Source organism: Gymnoscopelus microlampas (assembly GCF_963454915.1).
Source record: "Gymnoscopelus microlampas genome assembly, chromosome: 11".
Lineage (NCBI taxonomy): Eukaryota > Metazoa > Chordata > Actinopteri > Myctophiformes > Myctophidae > Gymnoscopelus > Gymnoscopelus microlampas.
This window is the reverse complement of record NC_139948.1, coordinates 47,523,541-47,537,359: the sequence shown is the minus strand read 5'-3', so window position 1 is coordinate 47,537,359 and position 13,819 is coordinate 47,523,541. Positions and strand designations below refer to the sequence as shown.

The 13,819-nt window shown below is 38.5% G+C and overlaps 1 protein-coding gene across 1 annotated transcript; it reads right to left on the bottom strand.

The window, feature by feature from the left end:
- Window positions 1-63: 63 nt before the first annotated feature.
- Window positions 64-1,221, bottom strand: LOC311054808 (E3 ubiquitin-protein ligase TRIM39-like; the record flags this gene model as incomplete). The annotated part of the gene is made up of 1 exon (XM_084070811.1): window positions 64-1,221. One exon carries the CDS (start codon window positions 1,219-1,221, stop codon window positions 64-66), a length of 1,158 nt encoding a protein of 385 aa, XP_083926937.1.
- Window positions 1,222-13,819: the final 12,598 nt, after the last annotated feature.

The following is a 13,819-nucleotide window of genomic DNA, read 5'->3' as shown; positions in this document are numbered from 1 at the left end:
CATTTAATATATACAGTTGTTGTCTTAGATTAAAACCTTTTTCAGGTAAAGCTGAGGATTTGTCTAATTGGTGTGATTGACAGGAGAGATGATCAGAGGAGCAGAGTTTTTACCATCCACATTAACACTGGGACTGAAGTATGGATAGAGTTTCTCAGTGAAGATGCAGCCAGTGAAAGAGAAGAGATGAACTCTGGTCTCCACATCATGAAAGGAGACCAGACCCTCCTTATAATCCACAAACACTCCCACTTTCTGGATCTTCTCTCTTACATGGAGGCGGACAGCACAGCCTTGTACCAGAGCCTTGTACTCATTTCCATTCCTCAACCATATAGTCCAGTAACCATTTTTGGGGTTCGCTATGATTGGTCCCTTCCTGTTGATGGACTCTCTCGCCACTCCTAAATCCCAGTTAGTTTTCCCTGTAACCTGAACCTCATAGTAAAACCTTCCTGAGGAGAAGTTCTGTTTTCCTAAGACACCGGGACATATAGAGAATCTCGCTGTGTTGTCTGGAAGATCCTTTTTTATGTCTCCACATGTCACTTCTTTTCCGTCCTCAGACAAGATGAGGTAGGGATCTGCTGTATTAGGGTCCAGAGTTACATCAACTGCACATTGCTGGATCCTCCTCAGCTCAAGATAACGCAGCTGATAATTTATCTCTTTACTGAGTGTCTTCTCCAGTTGAGCGACAGTTGTCCTCACAGTCCCCACATATGAAGACTTACGGACATTGACCTTTGTCCAGTCCTTGGTGGGTGGAGGGGTCTTGATGGATGTGAAGTTCTGGAGGAGTTGGATGTGGTCTTCAGTGAGTGAGAGCTGCTTCAGCTCAGAGCTTCTCTTCTCTAACTGAGTGATTTCCTGTTGCAGCACTTTAATGAAACCTTCAGCCTGTTCCTCTTTTGTTTTCTGCTTCTCTTCAATCACATCGATGACCTTAGCCTGGCTTCTCTCAATACAGCTCGCCAGAGCAGTGAAGACCTGCACACTGTGTGCTATCGCTCTGTCTGCATATTTCTTGTTTACTGTGTGTTTGACCTCCTGAATCTTCAGTTTTCTCTCTCTGATCATCTTCTGAACTCCAGCCTCTGTCATTTCCAGTTTGGCCTTCTTTACTTCATATTCCTCTTTCAAATAGATAGAATTCAATAGAATGCGCTTTCTGTTGGACGTTTCTTTCAGCTGCTTTGACTTCCTGAACTGATCAGCCATCTCTGAGACTTTATTAACAGAGAATTCTGGTCTCCTATTGAAGGACAGCACTGGTGTGTGTAAGTGTCCACACTTACACACACCAGTGGTGTCCCAGTGCTGTGTGATACAGGTGTTGCAGTAGTTGTGTCCACATGGAGTGGTGACTGGATCAGTGAACACATCCAGACAGATAGAACACAGGAACTGCTCTTCAGAATGGAGACTGCTGGCGGACGCCATTTCTACACACTGAAAATAAAAGAGAAAACATGACGTTTTTTTCAATCATAATTCAGACAAACTTAAAGTAGGCCTAGTAGTACAAGGCTGATGCTCATTGGGAACGATGCCTTTTGGGAACGATTCATGTTGGGAACAAATTCCCCTCTGGTTATCCAATAGCTATTGTACTAATAGTACAGACTATTTAGAACTGTACATTATCATAGTACTTAAAGGGCAAGACCACTTTGGTAGAGGTTTGGGTTGTGTAGTTACCTTGCCATGATGTAACTCCAAAGGTGGACAAGAAATGAAAAATGATTGCTCCATTAATTAGAAATAGATAATTCAAAATATGCTCCTCATTGCCTTACATTGTACACTGAAACAGCTCTCAAAGTCACTCTTTTAGCCCGTAAACGAACACAAAATAAGCTGATTCAGACAGTATAGAACATCACCAAACCCAGTACTGTTTATTTTTTTAATAAAAATGTCAACCTCCTGCTGATTTTACTATTTCAAGATCCGGATCCGGATCCGGATCCGTCGATCCAGTCCGGGTTTTCTTTCTAATAAAAATAGCAAAATCAACAGGAAGTTAACATTTTTTTCAAAAAAACAAACAGTACTGGGTTTGATGATGTTCTATATTGTCTGAATCAACTTTGTTTGCATTCGTTTACGTGCTAAAAGAGTGACTTTGAGAGCTGTTTTACCGTACAATGTAAGTCAATGAGGAGCATATTTTGAATGATCAATTTCTAATCAATGGAGCAATTATAACCGCCCCTATATGTGAGGTTTGGATATCGACATTCGCTGCACTGTGATTGGCCACCATTGTACCCCCCTAACCCTGCACCGTGATTGGCCACCATTGTACACCCCTAACTCCTACGCATTCAATGCAATCTATACTTTTCTTTAAGTGAGCTTCCATTGTACCCCCCTAACCCTGCACCGTGATTGGCCACCATTGTACACCCCTAACCCCTACACATTCAATGCAAATCTATACTTTTCTTTAAGTGAGCTTCCATCACTGTGATGACCACTAGCTGTAATATGATTGGCAGACTTTATCGGCTGACTCTATTCAGGACTGTGATTGGCTAGGACTGTGATTGACTTCAGAAATATTACTTTTCTTTAAGTGAACTTCCATCACTGTGATGACCACTGTGACCACACCGCCCACTTCACACTGGGTGTGATTTTTTATTTCTTGTCCACCTTTGGAGTTACATCATGGCGAGGTAACTACACAACCCAAACCTGGTCTTGCCCTTTAAGCCAGTTTGTGATGTCAGTACTATGACGTCATATTGATGATATCATCAATATGACGTCATAGTACTGACTCAGTGTATGATTCCAGCACTATGACTTCATATTGATGACTTCAGGGATCCATACATGGGAATGTGTGGATTTACAAATGCTTTCCACCAGGCAGTTTGAAGTTGATCGGTCAGACGCTTCTCGAGATACAGGAAGTAAAGATATGCTGATAGGCAGAGATTTCACACATTCATTGCTTTATATAGTATAGCAGTGGTGTAGTTGCGACAGGCCCCAGTGCAGGCTATTTAGGACCCCCCCCCCCAGCCCCGGTGCATGCTATTGTGAAACACACACATGGATTGAGTATGTGGTCTTCACAAAACACACACATACAGGGGTCATCACCATGTCAGCCTGTGAGGGATATTTTCATCAATATTTTATTTTTGCTACAGGCATATAAAAAAGTGGTCAATAATATTACCATAGACACTCCTAATGTGCCTTAGTGTCTATGCCTATGTGCTACACATTTTAAAAGCTGATCTACAAGCTCACAATGCATCATGACATGATGCATTGTGATCAGCCGATCAGACTGCTTTGTTTGGCCCAGTGGATAGGAACTCTCTGATGGAAGCGTGGATAAAAATACGGTTTTGCAGATTGTGCAATAAAGAATTTGCATATCACCTCAATGCTAAAGTCTGTACCACCTTGATAAAAAAATGTATAGATATTTTGTTGCTTAAACTTATATTCACTCATTGATTCACTCGTATACCAAAATCTGTTAATAAATTGCTTCTCAGGTCAAATATTGATATTCTATTAAACATGCAATTAATTTTGATTAATTAATCACAAAGTCTCTAATTAATTCGATTTTTTTTTTAATCGAGTCCCAGCTCCAAGTTTTTTTGTTTTTGCCTATAATGACATACCCAACATTTGGGGAGGCCCATATCAAGCGGTTTCCTGTTTACCAGTGTTGCCATGTCTGCTTATTATAAGCGACTTTGAGCTTGTTTTTTTCTGTAAAGTCACTTGTTAATATTGGTGGTTGCGGTTTTTAGGGCATATTTCTAAAGTAGTTGCTTATTTGGGCTTGCTTCCTAATGTTGTTTTTGTCATGTCAAGGACCCCATGTATTTGTCCACAGAACCTCATCTGAAAATATTGTGTGCCAGGGACCCCCCATACAAGATTTGTGTTGTTAAAATGTTTCAAAAATATTCAAAACATTTCACCTTTCTTTCTATATTTTTTGGAAATAGCATATTTACAAACTTACAACACATTGCGGCACATTGTGAGCTTGTAGATCTGCTATTTTCAAATATCTGAAAGAGGTGAAGTGGTAAAGCCTAGTCGCTGCTTTTGGCCTGGTTTTCATAGACCCATGTCTGCTTGTTTCTCTTGCAAAATCTGGCAACATTGCTGATTACTTGCATTACACCTGCAGCCTCCAATGTCAGCCCTAAGCCCTCAAGCCCTCTCCTCACTGACTTAAAGGGACATTTTGGACCACGGTTTTCTTACCTTTTCTATGACGTTATGATATCTTAGGATGAATGGTACAGTAGAAACATTTCATAACTCCATCCCGGGTCCGCCACAGCTTAAATAAAACGACACAGCTTAACGCTAGACAAGATTTCAATCTCGTCTAGCGATAGTGTTCTGTCACTATCGCTAGACGTCAAATCTCAACAAAAAGAAAAGAAAAAAAAGCTATTAAAATACGCGATCTAACACAAGGCCTATTGGCGCGCGTGTTAAGCTGTGGCGGACCTGGGATGGAGTTATGAAATGTTTCTATTGTATCATTCATCCTAAGATATCAAAACATCATAGAAAAGGTAAGAAAACCAAAGTCCAACATTCCCCTTTAAAGGGATGTTTCACTTTAAAAAAATCTTTCAAATTCATTCATTCAAAAGTCATTTTATCGTCTACTCAGGATTTTTTGAGCCCCCCAGACCGTTTTTAAGTTGCTTGATTCAGTATTTAGATATTGATATTCATTTTATCAGACACGCCCCCTTCCTATACAAACCCATTATAACTTCAAACTCCATTTTTAACATATTATATTCATCAAAAACGCCCGTCCTTGGTTCTGGTGACTCACCCTGCCCTCCTAATACGCAAGGGGGCCGCCCATTTATTTAATTTAAAAATGTTATTGTATTTATTTCATTTTCCCCAAAAAAAATAAATGAAAAATGTTATCGAAAAGACACGGCCCCTCACATATTAGGAGGGCAGGGTGAGTCACCAGAACCAAGGACGGGCGTTTTTGATGAATCTAATATGTTAAAAATGGAGTTTGAAGTTATAATGGGTTTGTATAGACCATCGAAGTCTGACGTAATTTACACATCCTTGGTTTGTCTACCTGGTTCGCGGTTTTCCACCCCCATTCTGAATCCCATAGACGTCTTTAATATCGCGTCAAATAAGAACTGTGTTCCAAACATAAACAAGTGACCCCGGCGGTTTGACTCTTATGGATATGAAGCATCAACTGACGGTGAGAAAACGATAATGTTACTTCCGCCGAATTAGTTACATTTTCGCCAGAAACAGACTGTATCAAATATAAGTGACTGACTATCATAAACGATACAGAACCTCCTCCCTGACAATTATGCCGTGACAGTTTGTTTATTTTTGGACCACAATTCTTATATGAGACGATTCTATGATGACCCAATGTTATTCTCCATAGCGAAATTACTTTACGAACCTGGGGATGAACGAGTGACGTCAGGACTTCGGTGGTCTATAGGAAGGGGGCGTGTCTGATAAAATGAATATCAAATATCTGAATCACGCAACTTAAAAACGGTCTGGGGGCTCACAAAAGCCTGAGTAGACGATAAAATGACCCAAAGTTTTTTTGAAAGTGAAAAATCCCTTTAAGTGACGTCAGCTGGTTCCAAATGAATGGGACAGCACTTTGGATGAGTCCTTCATTCATGACACTTTACATCACGTTTAAAACTCTTACTGTCCTTTTTTCATTGCTTCAAAGGCTGTGATTGTTGATTATTATTATTATATTTAAGTTAAACTGTTTGTTTTAATTTGAGCTTAGATTAGGGGTTGTAATATTATTCATTTCAAATTGTATTTCCATATTCTGTATTTACTTTTCTCATTTATTATCTTGTGTCCCTTATTTTAATTACTAAATATATCTTGACTTCCATTGCGTCTCCCTTTCAGGACAGTGAGAAAGCTGTTGACATTCTAACCTCAATGCGATACTAATTTGCATACTTAAACGATTGACGTTTGGAGGATTCCCCAGTCATAACGCAATGAACTGTGGGTAATTCCCTTAGCCAAAGTCTGCATCGATGCTGCTTTCCAATGGAAAGATTGCATAAAGGGCTCTGCATCCATTTCAAATGGGACAGCCCTCAAGCCCTCGCAGACTTAACATGAACGTCACTAAGTCAGTGAGTCAGTAAGGGAGCGGATTGGAATTGGGCGGTAACCACCTTCCATTCCGACATCTCACTACTCCGACTAGTGGCTTCCGCGTGCGGTTAGGGTTAGGGTTACGGTTATTTATAGGGTTCGTTAACGTCGGAACTCAATGGTGCCGCCCTGGAGAAGGGCCAAGATAGAATAGTGAATACTAGCAGGTGGCAGTCCTGAGACTGGCATTAAATGTGGCATATGGTCCAAGTCTATTCAGTGTTTGGGATTTCAATAATTGGGTCTAATCTATACCATTAGAGTCAGTGTTTCCATCACACATTACTTAGCTGCAGAGGTGAGTGGGCACATATTCAGCGGTGGACAGTAACGGAGTAAATGTACTTGAGTACTGTACTAAGTACAGATTCTGAGGATCTGTACTTTACTTGAGTATTAGATTTTTTGGATACATCTTACTCTTGCTTGAGCACATTTCCAAGATAAATATTTCACTTTTACTCGAGTACATAATATTTCCAGGAAGCCTGTAAAGTACTGAGTACTTTTAGGTTGTTTCTTTTTCCTTCCCTAAAATGCAAATGGCCAAACTTCTGCTCTCACACTCGCCGTGTTTCTGGCTTCCCCCTCCGCTCGCCTCTTTGTTACATCTTGCATGGATGCATACTGTAGGAGTAAAAGTATTTAGTTCTGGTTCCTCAGTCATTTCTATTTTCGTTTTTATAGGTGTTTCTGCAGGCTTTGTATAACGAAGTGGTTACAAGCACATCAGTGCATGCAGTGCAGGTGGTTTCAGAAAGTTACTTCTCTGAAACAAGAGTTACAAGGTCTTAAAAATTAATTGTGAAAACATTACAGCAATTCATTGATATACAAATGAAGAAATGCACTTCTACTTGTACTTTTACTTGTACTTTGAGTATTTTTAAAAGCATGTACTGTAAAAAAATGTTTTTACATGAGATATACTTAAAGCGGCACTATGCAACTTTTTTTTAATGAATAAAATGTAATATTGTCCAATCTGTTTGGTAGAGTATGTTAATACAATATAACGTATACAATTGGGGCGGTTATATTTTGTCTCCCTGCTCTTCCATTGAGACATTTAGACCGTGTCAAAGGTCATGTCTCACCTAGACACAGGATCTGACATGAATTTTGACTAGATGTGTTAGTATAGGAAATCAAGGGTTGTGTGTATGGAGACCAAGCAAGTCGACTTGTCTCTGTGCCATCTTGTTTTCACAGGGGGAAGTTTGCCTCTGTGCATGTCGGCGTCATCTTGTTTTGACAAGGTGAAGTTAACTGTTGTGTGTGTGGGTATGAAACTGTAGATAACAGCTTCTTCTTTGGGAGTACATCCTCTGCTCTCATGAGAGCAGGATGTGGTCACAAAGAACCACATGCCTTGGAAACAACACCTGCCTCTCTGCAACCACCATCTCTGCAGGCATGGAATTTTCTGACCTTTCCTTCATAGTTCAGGTTCTACAGGGTTAAGTACAGTACTTGAGTAAATGTACTTAGTTACTTTCCACCACTGCATATGGTGCACATGATCAGTCTACACATCATGCACAAACACAACACAACACAGCACTTAAATATGAGTCTTATAAAACAGCCTCTCTATGGCATCACTATGTTTGACTGAAATAAACGTGGCCTAAATGATGTGGGGGTCTCACTCACTGTATGAAAAGACACATAGTGCACGCACATGATCCACTCAATTCCCGCACCCGCAGGTGCAGGACAAACAATAGTTCATCAAATAGAAAACTTAAGTCTGCACACAAGTATAGAACAAGCTCACAAGGTGTCGCCATGTGATGCATTGTGAGCTTATAAATCTGCTATTTTCAAATATTTTAGTACTTTTAGTTTTGGTACTTTAAGTAGTCTATATCACTGAAATACTTAATTCAGACAAATAGAACAACTGTGTAATTTCAGGCATTTTTGTTATGCGTTGGGTACATTTACTCAAGTACTGTACTTAAGGACAAGATTGAGGTATTTTTTTTACTTTACTGGAGCATTTCCAATTTTCAGTACTTTTACTTCTACTCCACTCTCAGAGGCAAATATTGTACTTTTCCACTACAATTATTTGAAAACTTTAGTTACTAGTTACTTTATAGATTGTGATTAGTATTAAAAAAACATTCATTAACCACTTAGTTCAACTATATACATCTTACAGCCATTTGAATATAGCCAATCTACAAGCTCACAATGTATCGCGACGCGACACATTGAGAGCTTGTAGATCTGCTATTTTCAAAAGATTTTTGAAATTGAAAACTTATGAAAAGGGTCATTCTGCACAATGAGTAGCCTACTTTCTACTTTTGGTAGCTTAAATACATTTTGGTACCAATACTTTTGTACTTTTACTCAAGTAAATTTTGAATTCAGGACTTCTACTTGTAACAGAGTATTTTTACATTGCAGTATTGATACCTTTACTTTAGTATAAAATGTGAGTACTTTTTCCACCACTGGTTAGGTACTGAAATGTATGGATTGATTGTGTGTGAGAAACACTCTTAAATCTTGCAATCAGCTATGAAAGCATTTTGGTATTACAAATCAATATTCTGTTCTTGCTCCTGTGTTTAGTAATCCTGATCTCCCTCAATCGTGTTCAGATGTTGGGTTCAAAGTTTGGAAAGATGCTGGTATTTCTAAGATAAACGATCTATTGTTGGGTAGTATCTTGAAATCCTTTGCCCAACTTAAGACTGAATTTAATTTGCCCCAAGTACATTTCTTTAGATATTTACAATTTAGGAGCTATATCCAATCAGTACCACAATATAAAAGGGAAATGAGAGTGAATAATCTGGAAAAGATATTAATGAAAGCCTCTTCTTTAATGAAGACAGTCATAAGTTATATATACTCTCAAATGTTTATTAACAACCCTAATTTTAGTAGTAGAGCATTTTGGGCAGAGGATTTCGGGTGCCAGCTGGATGATAACAAGTGGAAAAGAATCTTATTAAGTGCAAAGAAAATCACTCGCTCCAATAATACTTATGAAACACAATATAAGATCATCCACAGGTTACATGTAACTCCAGCCGTACGTAGGAAATATGATCCTATGTGTACTGGGCAATGTGTGAAATGTAAAAATAGTATTGGTACATATACAGTCATCTGATGTGGTTTTGTCCCAAAATTGTGAATTTCTGGTTAAATGTTCAAAGGTAGATACAGATACAATTAAACCCAATGAACTGTATACTGGGCTTGGAATCAGATCACAAAAGCGGGTATGGATACATTTTAGGAATACCTTTGTATGCCGCACGGCTTTCAATTTAGCAAAAATGGTTAGATGAGGATCCCCCTGATATAAAATGATGGTATGAGAAAATGATGTCCATATATTACCAATGGAGAGGTTATCACATGTATTAAGAGGCACTCTTGCTGACTTTGCTAGAGACTGATCACCAATTGCAAGGTTTTTGAAAGTGAATGGAAAAGAGTAATTTGTTTGGGAGTGACCAATATATGAGAAATCTAAATGTATTAACTGAGTAAACACGACTACTACTATTAATTCTAACTTCATTATAATTTTCGTTTAATTGTTGGCTGCTGGCTTGTCGATTTTGTCTTGTTTTTATTTATTTTTTATTTATTTTATTTGAGTATGTTGTCTTATGTGTTTAGCGTTGTGCATTTAAGTGTTAAAAATCAATAAAAACATTGAAAGAGAAATGTAAACAGCATGTGGTACAGTCAGACATTAAGGCTAAAAGGATAACACACTGACAAAAACCTTATCATTACTCACCTGTCTATGTGCTTAAGTCTTCTCTGTAGGTTGTTGTAGAGAATATGATCTCTGCTGTCACTCTGTGTGAGACTGTTTCACCTTTGATTCTCATACAGCTCATCGTTTAGACTCAAGTCCACATCCTGTTGCACCGTATCAAAGGTTAACCCTTCCCTGGACACGCTGTATGCAGGTTGGTTGGATTTTTGATTTGATTTGATTTGTAAATCACTCGGTGCCGCGCTATGAGCTTGTAGATCTGCTATTTTTGAACAGCCAAAGTATAAAATATGGATAAAGTGGTTACACAGATGCGTTCCAGGTTTGAATGGGTTAATGCTTATTACAAGGACCGTAAGCACTTTCAACATGTCGTCTCGTTGATCATGTCAACAATAGTGAAATAATAGTAAATAATAGAGTCAATAGACAACAATTAATTGGAACCCGGGTCTCCCTGCGTGGAAAGCCTAACATCTTAACCACTAGCCTAAAGGGGAATTCCTCCCCCTTGGTCGAGGGAGATATTAGGCTGTTGGTCATCAGGCAGAGGCTCTGAGCCTCTACTGTTACACCTGCCATCTTATAGGACCAATTACAGTATATGAAGATAAGTTGTCATGTAAATGGTCTTTTAAAACAGGGGTCTTCAACAGGGGGTCCGGGACCCCTAGGGGGTCCTCAGAGTTACTACAGGGGGTCCGCCAAATCTTTGTGTGATGGGGAACATTAGCCCGAAAATAGTAGATCTACAAGCTCGTAGATCGGCTATTTTCGTAGAGTTGCTGTATAGAGGGGAAAAGAGCAGACCAAGTACAGAGCCAAACGGTCAAGTTGACTAAATATTGAGGGTTTAAAAGGCTAAATATCTGAAAATACGCATTCGAATGAATCCAATTAACTATAAAAAAGTTAAATCTGTAACACACTTGTATACAATATGTGGAGGGGGGGGTCCCTGCTTCATCTCTCTCTCAGCTAAGGGGTCCTTGGTCTGAAAAACGTTGAGGACCCCTGCTTTAATGGTTACCATAGTGTTGCCACCCATTACCAGTGGTGGACAGTAACTAAGTACATTTATGTGAGCACTGTAGGCTACTTAAGTAAAACAATATATTTATATTATTTGGTTGTTGTTGTAACCACATGACTTTCATTCACTACATTTCAAACTGTAATATTGTACTTTTTACTCAACTACATTTCTAGGGAGGGACTTTTGGGACCTAAATATACACAAATATATTATATAATTAACCACTTAAGCCCTATTTCAAATATAGTGAAAATAGCTGATCTACAAGCTCACAACGTTGCACAATGTGATGCTTTATGAGCTTGTACATCTGCTATTTCAATCTCTCCATTTATGTATTAACTTATTTATTTTACGTTTTAATACAGCAATGCATTGATATTAAGAATAATAATGTAATTTGTACTTTTGAATACTTGAGTATTTACTTTGACATACTCCTTTATAAGAACATGTCACCAATAAGTGCCATTCTGTTTTTTATTGTTTTATTACGGGGTAGGAGCTCAGCTCTGCATGACCCGTTTTGTTATCGGCAGTATTCTGTCACTTCTTCTGCCACTTGTCGCAGTTCTGGCTGAACCGTGCTGTCGCTTTTTACGAAACTCTGCCATATGGTAGGTGGTCATGAAAAACGATCAACAAATAATTCTCACAATCTTTAGTCCAAAGGTGGCGCTATAGCACTCAATTGAAAATGCCAACTTTGAACAGGTACAACTCATGCCCTGTTTGACCTACGGCCATGAAACTTCGATACACACATGCGTCTCTTTATGCCCGACAACTTTCGTGGTTTGACTTTTGACCTCTGACCTTTAGATCTCCCACCATTTTGAATTATATGAAAAACAGTCATTGGCTCCTAACTTCTGCATTTTTTCACTTAGAAAAAATCCGCTCGCATCATTATGTCGGCAGAGGTCCAAAGTTCATGTGTGAAGAATTTTGTGCAAAGTACTCAAAAATCCCAGGAGGAAATAGATTTTAACTATTGCAGTTTTATGAAAATTATTCATCTGCCCCTAACACATACATGCAATACTCACATTTCTTTGAAACTTTGCAGTAATGTAGAGAGTCATTCCAAATATCACTGAAACCAATCTCACTCCAATTGGCCAAAGGGGGGCGCTATAGCAATTTTTTGAAAATGCAAACTTTAAACAGGCAAAAGTCATGCCTCGTTTGGCCGAAAGTCGTGAAACTTGCTTACACTTGTGCCTTGACTCATGAGGAACACATCTATCGCTTTGACCAGTAAGCTCCACAGTTTGAAAAACACGTAAACCCAGGATTTTTCAGCTATTTGCGTGAAATGGTATTATCTGTATGACCTCCGTTTTCACTAGATCAGGTCTGTTGGTCCAATGGCTTCCCACTTAAATGAATGCCTCACAACCTCAAGGTTGCCGGTTCAAAGGGAGGCTTGAACCGGTGCAGATTTAAATTAAAGCCCATTGCAAACAACAAGACTGTATCAATGAATACATGTGCAATTGTTAAAGATAACATGAAATGCTTATTTGAGAGGGTATTTTTTGGCAATGTATGACATTCTGAAAATAGCCGGTCTACAATCTCAAAACTTTTCAGATAGCAACGTGTTTCTGAGCTTGTAGATCGGCTGCTTTCACTGGTTCACTTTTATCTTACACACAACCTCAGCCTGGACAAAGCTATAGCACTATAGGTAGTGTTGCAGCCTGTCAATCCAAAGGTTGAGGGTTCGATTCCTGTTAATGGCAATAGGTTCAGATGTCCAATCAATCCATTCTGCTTCCATCTCTCTCTCTCTTCAATCTATTCCGTTTCCATGTCTCTCTCTCTCTCTCTCTCTCTCTCTCTCTCTCGCTCTCTCTCTCTCTTCCGTCTCTCTCTCTCTCTCCCTCTATTCTCTCCCCCCCCCTCTCTCTCTCTCTCTCTCTCTCTCTCTCTCTCTCTCTCTCTCTCTCTCTCTCTCTCTCTCTCTCTCTCTCTCTCTCTCTCTCCATTCACTGGCCCCGTATTATCGCTGTATACTACTATATTTAGTATTATGTTTGCACTTCAAAGTGAGTCAAATTGAAGGAGTGCACACACAGGTGTTTGAACATTAATTACAACTGCTGATTTATTTTTGAAGGATTACATTTTCTTAATTAATAATCAGCTACATTAAAGAGTCAATCATTAAAATCAAACTAATTGTATTCTTGTATTCAATGAACTGTTAATATTAGCAATTACATTAAAGTAGAAGACACTGAAAATAAAATATTGTTATTCCAGAAACATTATTTTTGTACAGTACATTGATGAACGCAAATGTTAAATTGATCTTAAACTTAAATTCCATGAATTAAAAGTTATTGTACCAAAGCAGAAATGTAGACATTTCTACAGTCTCACAGACAGGTCATATGTTTTATGCTGTGTTGTTTTTTTATGCTGTGTTCCCTATGTAATGTTATGTAAATGTATTCCACTGTTTGTCTGTCTGTTTTCTGATTTTGCGGATGAAAACTAGCATCTTTGCTAAATCCGGTGTATTTACGTCCATGTGACGTCCATTAATATGCATTGTCCTGTCCAAATAAACAAATAAAGTATCAAGTAAAGTAACCAAAATGCTCCATTTACAATCATTAGTATTTGGCTATCCTTCAGTTGTAAAAGTAAGTTATTGTATTTCAATATAATAGATCTATATTACATCATAGGAACAACAGTTAAATGACTTGATTTGAAGTGACAGTTGACTAAAATCAAACCTTTGATGAACACATTTGTTGTCTTGAATGTAAACTAACTTTTTTCATGTAAAGCTCACGATTAAT